At 67.6% G+C, this 10,216-nt stretch overlaps 1 protein-coding gene across 4 annotated transcripts in view; it reads left to right on the forward strand.

The window, feature by feature from the left end:
* MATCAP1 (microtubule associated tyrosine carboxypeptidase 1) overlaps positions 1–9,949 on the forward strand; it is a 40,056-nt gene extending 30,107 nt beyond the window's left edge. For 2 of the 4 annotated variants that reach the window (XM_075940552.2, XM_075940554.2), the window contains 3 exons: positions 736–1,041; positions 3,493–3,590; positions 8,918–9,949. In XM_075940552.2, the coding sequence (XP_075796667.1) occupies positions 736–1,041; positions 3,493–3,590; positions 8,918–9,082 (569 nt within the window). In that variant the 3' untranslated portion in view covers positions 9,083–9,949. Of the gene's footprint in view, positions 1–735; positions 1,042–2,803; positions 3,591–8,917 lie in introns of all 4 variants that reach the window. The other 2 variants (XR_012906780.2, XR_012906779.2) reach the window with 2 other exon arrangements.
* Positions 9,950–10,216: the final 267 nt, after the last annotated feature.

Genomic DNA, 10,216 nt, shown 5'->3' on the forward strand with positions numbered 1-10,216 from the left:
GAGGGCTGGTCATGTCGAGTTGCTGAACTGCATGAAACTCAGTGGTGAAGCCATCTGGCACTGGGGGGCGGGGGGACAGTTTAGATTTCAGAGGGTTCATGGAGGATTATTCCAGCCCCCTGCCACGAGTCCTAGAGCACAGCCAGTAGGGATGTCAGCTCCCGTTCCATTGCTTTCCTGCTTCGACACGCTGGTTAACCGATGAAAGGGGGAGTGGGCAGGGGGGCCGCTCCAGCCAACCCCACCGCAGACAGGGCCGCTGTAGCCCAGCCCTGGCCACGGCAGGCCCGGGTGCGTCACAGGCAGGGGCTGTGCCAGGTCTCCTCCCCCTGCTGCCAGGGTGCCCAGGTCACTGTGTTCAGAGGCTGCTGCGGACGCCCCGAGGCGCCCTGTCCGGGCAGGGCTGGGGCAGCCCTCGTTACGGGTGATGCTGACCGCTTAGCCTCTCCCATCCCCAGTAGCTAATAACTGCTGTGCTGCTTAGCCCTGCAGGAGAAAGCAAGGCAGCGGTTCGGTCAGGGAGACGGGGGGTATCGTTTATTGGACCGGCGTGGCAAGAGAGACAAGCGTTTGTTAGCCGCGTGTCTGCTGAAAGGGCAGCTGTGGTGTGTGTCAGGGGGTTTGCGTGTCCTGTCACTGTGGAGACTGACTCCCTCCCGTATTCCCGATGTCTTCGTCCCAGTGCGTGGTGCGTGGGGCACTGGCTGATTTCTCTCTCTCTCTCGTCGCCTTTAGGCACCCATTACATCCGGGGCGTGAACAACGCCCGCCAGCCATGGCACAGCGCGCAGGGCCGTAAGCGGTACGGCCTGAAGCCCGCTAACCCCACCGAAGAAGGCCTGGCCAGCCTGCACAGCGTCCTTTTCCGCAAGCAGCCCTTCCTGTGGCGGGCCGCGCTGCTCTACTACACCGTGCACCAGGCCAGCCGCCTGTCCTTCAGCGCGCTCTTCCAGCACCTGGAGCGCTTCGTCCAGGACGCCCGAGTGCGGTGGGAGTACTGCGTGCGGGCCAAGCGAGGCCAGGCGGACACCTCGCAGCCAGGTAGGCCCGGAGCCGCGGTGGGGGAGCCCCGGGGTCTGCTCCCAGGCATCGGCCGCTTGTTTTCCTGCCCTACGCCCGGCCTGTCTCGTCTGAGCACAGAGGGGCTCGTGTGTGTGGGGCAGGGCTGGGTGTGGGGCACCGCGGTTTGGCTGGGGATCAGCTACCCAGGGAGGTGAGCACGGGGGCAGGGCTGGAGGAGGATGGTGCAGGCACCCACCAGTGCAGGGTCCAGCAGGGGAACTTTACAAGGCTGCTGGGCACGATGCTGCCACAGCTGGGCCCTGCTCTGGCTGGGGGAGTCTGGCTCCTTTCTACCCTGAGCTCATGTGGCCGGGGAAGGGGGAGGCCGTAGGGAGCCTGGCCGGGGGGAGGGGATCTTGAGGTGACACTGCCCCTTTAAGGCCTCAGGCCCCGTTTGGCGGGGAGGAACTGGCTGCCTAGCGGGGCAACAGAGGCACCGACTAGGGGAAGGTGGGCTACGGAGCCCGCCGTGTACAGCTCCCCAACCCTCCCTGTGCCTCAGCCTGGCCTTGTGCTGCGGCCCCGGGCACGTGCAGGGCTTTTCCGGCAGCATCTCGGCTCCCAGCCATCCCAGACGGAGCACCCGTCCGGCATGCGCCTCCGAGGCTCTTCCACCTACCCTCCGCACCGTGGCAGGCCCCCACCGGGACCACCGAGGGCCCTGTGCGGCTCGTGGGCCACGCAGAGCCTCCTGCAGCTGGAGACCATCACCTGGGGTCCCCACAGCAGCCCCAGCGCCTTCAGGAAACCGCCAGTGGTAGCTGGGTGCCAAACTCCTAGGTGCTTTGGTAAATCCCCCAGGGCCCCGGCCCACAGGTGCCTGACTCCCGTTGGTTGCGCTGGGAGCCAGGCGCTGGAATACCTGTGAGCGGCTTGCCCTGCCTTCGTTTAAGGACTCCAGGTGAGGGAGAACCCCCCCGCCCCTCGTAAGTCAGCTTTTCCAGTGGTTACGCACCGTCATCAAGGTTCAACTTCCAGCCTGTGGCTTTGGTTCTGCATTTATGTACTAGCTGGAAGAGCCCCGTACTAGTGCGTCCCTTGTGTGTACTGAAAACTCTCCCCATTCCCAGCTCTCACTTGAAATCAACCCAGGGGCCCTGCCAGCAGGCCTGGGGGCTCGTCTGGAAGCGGGCAATGCAGGCCTCCCGGCAAAGAGCTGGCGTAGAGCAAGGTGGGGTGAGTCAGGGCGCTCTGCCTTCGGGAGCAGCCTGCTTCGACCCTCGGGGGTTTGGGATTGGCTTGGGGGTCTCTACTGAGGGTGCGTCTACATGTGGGAGCCAAGGGTGTGACTCCCAGCTCAAGGAGACGTCCTCGCGGTTGTTCTTACCCAGACAACGCACCAAAAATCAAGTGTAGCCGTGAGCCGGTGCCGAGGCTCTCAGACAGGAATGGCCTTCGGGCAGCTGGTCTGGCCTGGGCCTAATCTCCTCTCCAAGGGTAGATCTAGTCTAAGAACTAAGGCAGCGCTCCTTGGTAGCCTGCGGGTTTCCTCCTCCGTCTCTGTGAGAACCGCGCACACGAAGCTGGGACAGCGCCGTTAGAAACCAGAAGTTGCCGCCGAGTCGAGATCCGATGGCCACCTCCTGCAATACGGCGCGTCTCCGACGCGGTGCAGATGGGAAGACTTGGCGACATGTTCAGAGGCGGGAGCGGGACTTGTAGGCGTAGGCTTTAGAGGGCTGTTTTCCTAACGCTGCTGGGGAAAACCTGGACTGTACTTACAGACTTGTGTTGTCCACAGAGACCGGCTGAGCACATCACAGAGCCCCAAAGGCAGGTTTCAACCCTTTTTAAAATGTGTGGACCCCAAAAATCATTTCCAATGGAGGTGCGGGCCCCTTGGAAGCCTTAGACTGGTCTGCAGAGGCCCCAGGGTCCCTGGACTACAGGTGTGAACCACTGATCTAAAGCAATCCAGATCTTCCAGCTTCTCCGAGCCCCTAACCTGCAGACTGACCCAGGGAACCCGTGTTTACAGAGAGCTTCAGCTTCCCTCCCCTCGCTTTCCTCCCCTTTTTTGGGCTCATACATAGATTGGGGACAGCTGGTCCAGGAACTGACCCCAGCCCATTGGACTTGCTTCTGCCATCACACCAGCTATTTCCCGCTCTAACTCCACGGGCTGTCTACACTTAGTGGGGGTGCTGGCCGAGCTGGGGTGGACATACGGTAGCTCTCGTCAAGCAGGGCGTTCCAGGCGGGAGCCGCATGCGACAGACCCCTGGGGGCTGGGCGGTAGCCTGGGCCACTGCTCTCCACTGCTGTGCCGCTGCGGCTACACTAGGCTTTGTGTGGGAGAGGCAGGGTGAGTCTGGCCCGTGAGCTGTGCGCCAGGTGCGGACACGTCCGCTGACTCGCCGCAGGGAGGGAGGAGAGTTAGGCCCGCAGCCGCCTGCGTGTTGGATCCCACAATGCCCCTTCCTCTTGCAGGCTGTTTCAGCAAGGACCAGGTGTACCTGGACGGGATTCTCCGCATCCTGCGGCATCGGCAAACCATCGACTTCCGGCTGCTGGCAGCACTGGGCAAGGTAACAGCCTCGGGTGGCCGGAACCGGCTTCCTGACGCCAAAGCAGAGCGTGGGGATGAGCCCGGAGCCGGACGGGGTTCATGGGCAGTGCACATGGTGTTTTACTGTCCCAGCCGGCGCGCCGCGCTTTGCCAGCGACTGGGCTGCTGTGCAGTGCAAACAGCACGATGCGTTACGCCATTGGCCAGCGGCAACCCCGCCCCCTTCAATGGGCTGTCACCCGACAGTCCTGGTGGGCTCGCTTTCTTCAATACCAAAGGTCCTCATTTTCAGTGTAGTTACAGTAGCCCTGAAGTATTACAGGTGCAGACAGCTCGGCCCTTCCAAGCCCTCAGCAGAGTCCCCACCAGCAGCCCTTCATGCACAGCTACCCGGAAGCGGTGTACGAGGTGCAGGGGCTTGTAGGAAACCTTGGCAGTTGCCAACGATGACGTCACGCCATTGAGGGCTATGGAGGCGGGGGCGCCGATCGCGCATTCCGCCTGGGGCGCCAGTTGCAGGCAGACTGCCTGGAGCCGCTCCTGACTAGGTGTAGGGAGTTGTCAGGGCTGAGGCAGGTGTTGCGTGTAAGAAAAGCGGCCCCTTTCCTGGCTGGTCCCAGTGGGTGTCAGGGGCAGAGAAACCCTCTTTTGTCCTCCCCGTACAGAGAGTTGAATTCCCAAGAGAGTCTCTTGAGCCAGTCACACGAGAGCATCGTACAAAGAGCACCGAGTGGGTGCTTGTGCGACAGCGAGGGGTTCCCGTGGCAGCTTGCGCGTGTGGAACTTCCAGCGCGCAGGGCGGGTGGGATCCCTCGCCGTCCCTTCCAGCGCGCGGGGCGGGTGGGATCCCTCGCCGTCCCTCCCAGCGCGCGGGGCGGGTGGGATCCCTCGCCGTCCCTTCCAGCGCGCGGGGCGGGTGGGATCCCTCGCCGTCCCTCCCAGCGCGCGGGGCGGGTGGGATCCCTCGCCGTCCCTTCCAGCGCGCGGGGCGGGTGGGATCCCTCGCCGTCCCTCCCAGCGCGCGGGGCGGGTCGGATCCCTCGCCGTCCCTTCCAGCGCGCGGGGCGGGTGGGATACCTCGCCGTCCCTCCCAGCGCGCGGGGCGGGTGGGATCCCTCGCCGTCCCTTCCAGCGCGCGGGGCGGGTGGGATCCCTCGCCGTCCCTCCCAGCGCGCGGGGCGGGTGGGATCCCTCGCCGTCCCTTCCAGCGCGCGGGGCGGGTGGGATCCCTCGCCGTCCCTCCCAGCGCGCGGGGCGGGTGGGATCCCTCGCCGTCCCTCCCAGCGCGCGGGGCGGGTGGGATCCCTCGCCGTCCCTTCCAGCGCGCGGGGCGGGTCGGATCCCTCGCCGTCCCTCCCAGCGCGCGGGGCGGGTCGGATCCCTCGCCGTCCCTCCCAGCGCGCGGAGCGGGTCGGATCCCTCGCCGCCCCTCCCAGCGCGCGGGGCGGGTCGGATCCCTCGCCGTCCCTTCCAGCGCGCGGGGCGGGTGGGATCCCTCGCCGTCCCTCCCAGCGCGCGGGGCGGGTGGGATCCCTCGCCGTCCCTTCCAGCGCGCGGGGCGGGTGGGATCCCTCGCCGTCCCTCCCAGCGCGCGGGGCGGGTCGGATCCCTCGCCGTCCCTTCCAGCGCGCGGGGCGGGTGGGATACCTCGCCGTCCCTCCCAGCGCGCGGGGCGGGTGGGATCCCTCGCCGTCCCTTCTAGCGCGCGGGGCGGGTGGGATCCCTCGCCGTCCCTTCCAGCGCGCGGGGCGAGTGGGATCCCTCGCCGTCCCTCCCAGCGCGCGGGGCGGGTCGGATCCCTCGCCGTCCCTTCCAGCGCGCGGGGCGGGTGGGATCCCTCGCCGTCCCTTCCAGCGCTCGGGGCGGGTGGGATCCCTCGCCGTCCCTTCCAGCGCGCGGGGCGGGTGGGATCCCTCGCCGTCCCTCCCAGCGCGCGGGGCGGGTGGGATCCCTCGCCGTCCCTTCCAGCGCGCGGGGCGGGTGGGATCCCTCGCCGTCCCTCCCAGCGCGCGGGGCGGGTGGGATCCCTCGCCGTCCCTCCCAGCGCGCGGGGCGGGTCGGATCCCTCGCCGTCCCTCCCAGCGCGCGGGGCGGGTGGGATCCCTCGCCGTCCCTCCCAGCGCGCGGGGCGGGGCGGATCCCTCGCCGTCCCTCCCAGCGCGCGGGGCGGGTGGGATCCCTCGCCGTCCCTCCCAGCGCGCGGGGCGGGTGGGATCCCTCGCCGTCCCTTCCAGCGCGCGCGGTGGGTGGGATCCCTCGCCGTCCCTTCCAGCGCGCGGGGCGGGTGGGATCCCTCGCCGTCCCTCCCAGCGCACGGGGCGGGTGGGATCCCTCGCCGTCCCTTCCAGCGCGCGGGGCGGGTGGGATCCCTCGCCGTCCCTCCCAGCGCGCGGGGCGGGTGGGATCCCTCGCCGTCCCTTCCAGCGCGCGGGGCGGGTGGGATCCCTCGCCGTCCCTCCCAGCGCACGGGGCGGGTGGGATCCCTCGCCGTCCCTTCCAGCGCGCGGGGCGGGTGGGATCCCTCGCCGTCCCTCCCAGCGCGCGGGGCGGGTGGGATCCCTCGCCGTCCCTCCCAGCGCGCGGGGCGGGTGGGATCCCTCGCCGTCCCTCCCAGCGCGCGGGGCGGGGCGGATCCCTCGCCGTCCCTTCCAGCGCGCGGGGCGGGTGGGATCCCTCGCCGTCCCTCCCAGCGCGCGGGGCGGGTGGGATCCCTCGCCGTCCCTCCCAGCGCGCGGGGCGGTGCGGATCCCTCGCCGTCCCTCCCAGCGCGCGGGGCGGGTCGGATCTCTCGCCGTCCCTTCCAGCGCGCGGGGCGGGTGGGATCCCTCGCCGTCCCTCCCAGGGCGCGGGGCGGGGCGGATCCCTCGCCGTCCCTTCCAGCGCGCGGGGCGGGTCGGATCCCTCGCCGTCCCTTCCAGCGCGCGGGGCGGGTGGGATCCCTCGCCGTCCCTCCCAGCGCGCGGGGCGGGTGGGATCCCTCGCCGTCCCTTCCAGCGCGCGGGGCGGGTGGGATCCCTCGCCGTCCCTCCCAGCGCGCGGGGCGGGTGGGATCCCTCGCCGTCCCTTCCAGCGCGCGGGGCGGGTGGGATCCCTCGCCGTCCCTCCCAGCGCGCGGGGCGGGTGGGATCCCTCGCCGTCCCTCCCAGCGCGCGGGGCGGGGCGGATCCCTCGCCGTCCCTCCCAGCGCGCGGGGCGGGGCGGATCCCTCGCCGTCCCTTCCAGCGCGCGGGGCGGGTGGGATCCCTCGCCGTCCCTCCCAGCGCGCGGGGCGGGTGGGATCCCTCGCCGTCCCTTCCAGCGCGCGGGGCGGGTGGGATCCCTCGCCGTCCCTCCCAGCGCGCGGGGCGGGGTGGATCCCTCGCCGTCCCTTCCAGCGCGCGCGGCGGGTGGGATCCCTCGCCGTCCCTTCCAGCGCGCGGGGCGGTGCAGATCCCTCGCCGTCCCTCCCAGCGCACGGGGCGGGTGGGATCCCTCGCCGTCCCTTCCAGCGCGCGGGGCGGGGCGGATCCCTCGCCGTCCTTTCAGTGTGCGTGGGTTCTCTCTTCCCTCTGATCTGAGTGTTTCACCTGTCGCCCAGGGAGACTGAGTCAGGGTCTCTGGTTAGCTCAGGCGTGCGCTCCACAGCGGCGGCTCAGAGTTCTCAGCTGTTCCCCTGGCCTGGCCTCTGGAGCTGCCTCCCATCCAAGGCGTTCTGCGCACGGCCCAGGGAGAGCGCGGCTGAGCTGGTCGGGCCAAACAGGCAGGGAGGTGCCAGTGAACTGCGGCCCCTCTGCATCCAGCACGGCCGTGTCTGGCGAGCACCTCCGCAGCCATGGCATACAGGCCCTCGGACCCAACCGCGCAGGGCCGTTTTCCGGAGCGGGGGAACGGCAGCAGCCCCCCACCCGCTGGAACTGCCGCTGCCCAGGCGCTGTGTCAGACACTGCTTACTCTCCTGCACCTGGAAACGTCTCTGTCGGTTCCTTCCCTCCCCTGCTTCGTACGGCCCGGAGATTGGAGCAGACAGGGTCCCCCTGTGCTCCTCTGATCCCAGCCCTGAGTCTCAGCCCGGCGGAGCTGGCCCTCTCAAGCTCCCCCTCCCTACCAGAAGCACTTTTAGACACAGCCGGCACTAGCTCCCTGGCCCTGAGTGTGCAGGTGAGGTCCCATGGGTGTGAGGTGACAAAGACCCACGCGTCAGCCAGGCTCCCAGGGGGGTTTCCCAAGACAGGCACCTCACCTGAGCGACGCTGGGGGGCCGTCTGTGGCTTGGTTTGGCCACTAGGGGCTAATGTGTATTGCTGAACCCCTGCCCCGTTTTTCACAGCACGGCTTCTTCTGCTGCATTGGCTGCCCCCCGGCCTGTCTCAGATGGCCTCCGGGGCCCGGCTCTGGAGCACTGAGCCTCTGGCCGCTGCCGCAGCACTTTCCTGTGTCTTGTGAAGACATGGGCGGTGGGTGAAGGCTTAGCTGGGGAAGGCTACCAAAGCCCCGCCCCTTCTGCCCAAAGCCACACCCCTTCCCCAAGACCATGCCCCTTCACAACCGTGCCCCACCCAAGCCCAGCGGAGGGCCGGGACTACCACACAGCACAGCCCAGCCTTGCCCAGCCGGGCGGCCGTGTGGCACAGCCCCAACCTCCACAAGGTGCGGCCTGTGCTAGGACCCTCTCGGAGGCCGTGCTGGTGCCATAGTGTGCTGGAGGCGTGTTTGTCTCTAGTGCCCCTGGGCCCGGCCCAGCTATCGCCGCAGGGGGTGGCCGCGAGGCAGTCACTGTGCCTAGAACCCAAGGAGACCGTCGCTTTCACTCGCCTGCCTCCCCGCCTGGGGCGGTTTCCTAGAGTACCGAAGCTGCACACAGCCTCCGGGGCTACACGCTCCACCGCCCACAGGGGGTTTTGGAACCAGGGAGTTTCCCAGGTGCAAGCTCTTCTTGTGTCAGGCTGCCGTGGGGCCCAAGAGACGGCGCCGGCCAGAGGAGGGAGTTGCCTCTGCCCTGTGATACCTGCCTGAGCTGACAGGACACGTTGCCTGCCTCCACCTCAGCAATTTCCGCTCCAACTGGGAAACGGGCAGGCCCTGATACCTGCGCCTGTTGCACGGGGACGGCAGCTCATGCTGTGACGCGCCCTGCAGTCAGACCCGAGAGCCACGGCTGGAAGCATCTCCTGACCCTGGAGCTGGTGGGTCACGGCCTGGCTGGGGAGCGACCATGTAGCTCAGGGCTCTGGAATCCAGGGACCATTCTTGGGGCCTCTCAGATCTGCCCACACGTGTGCAAGGCCTTGCCTGGTGCAGTGAACCAGCAGCCCTGCCCCATGGCTCCGTGTTGGGGGGGAGCCTGAACCGGCTGTTTACTTTCCCCAGGTCTCCTATGAAGATGTGACTCAGCTGAAGCCGTTTGGGGTGCTGGAGAAGGCGCGAATCCCCCATTTCATGCAGGACCTGGAGCGGTACCGGAAGCAGCTTGAGCACATCATGGCCACCAACCGGCTGAATGAGGAGGAGCTAGAACAGCTGCTGCCGGACTGACAGGTGGGCAGGTCCCTGACCTCCCTGCCCCCGCGGCAGCGTCCTGCATCCCAGGCCGCACGAGGGCGGTGTCTCACATGCGCATCTGACTGCAGCCGTCCAAAGCGTTCGGGGGGAGGGGGGCAGGGGGGTCCGTCTATTTATTGTTCATGTTGTGACTGTTCGGCAGCTCTGCCCTCCCCTGGAGGAGGCTGCTGGTTCAGAGCTTCCTCCCATCCATTCAGAATCGGGCTCTGCCAAGGGAGAGCTGGTTTTGGGTGGATTCCTGCAGGAGGGCAGGCCTTGCATGCAGCAGCCAGGGCAGGGAGGGAGGGAGGGGTAACGGCTAAGGTGCATGCAGGGCAGCTAGCGTGGGGGGGAGGGAGGGCTACGCTGGGGAAAGGAAGGATGATGAAGGAAGATAAACAGCCACGTCCAAGCTGGGGAGAAGAAATGCTTCTATAGCAATCGCGGCGAGAGGTGGGCGCGCGGGAGCCTGTTAAAACCCGAGGAGGGAGCGGCGGGGCGTGGTAGAGCCAGGTGTCGGGAAGCGGAGCCGGAAGAGGCTGGAGCCCCACGTCTGTTCTAGTCTGTGGCGGTTCTTATGCCGCACCCCTCACTGGCGTACGGGGGCAGCGGGAAAGCCGCTCCGCGAGGACTGACTGCTCCAAGGAGAGAGGGGGCAACGGGCTATAAGTAAAGAGATCAGATGTAGGCTGCATGCCGTGCAGAGCCTCTGGCAGCGCAGCCCACCGTGCACAGCCCACGTGGCACCAGAACCACCAGGTGCTCGTGCGTCCGTCCCCCCCCCCCCCCCGGTCTGTGCATTGCCTGGTGAAACGCCTACGAAAGGTTTTACTCTCCCCAATAAAGACTTTTCCACTCGCATGGACGTGGGAGGTGTTTGGGGGGCTGGTGAAGCAGAGGGAAGGGGTCAGCCAAGCCCAGGAATTCCTGGCCGGAGATGAGGGGGTTGTTATGAATGGCCCCAGCCAGGTCAGTGGTAGTTCAGGGTGGGTAGCCAGCTCCACCCTGAGCAGCCTTCCTCTGTTGGGCATGTCAGACTCACTCGGCAGCACGACCTTTCCCAGACCTCACCTCTGGAGAACTGTTCTCTGCAGTCAGACCCTGAAGCAAACCGCAGCGACCAGTCCC

The sequence above is a fragment of the Pelodiscus sinensis genome, chromosome 12, assembly GCF_052426305.1.
Source record: "Pelodiscus sinensis isolate ZL-2025 chromosome 12, ASM5242630v1, whole genome shotgun sequence".
NCBI lineage: Eukaryota > Metazoa > Chordata > Testudines > Trionychidae > Pelodiscus > Pelodiscus sinensis.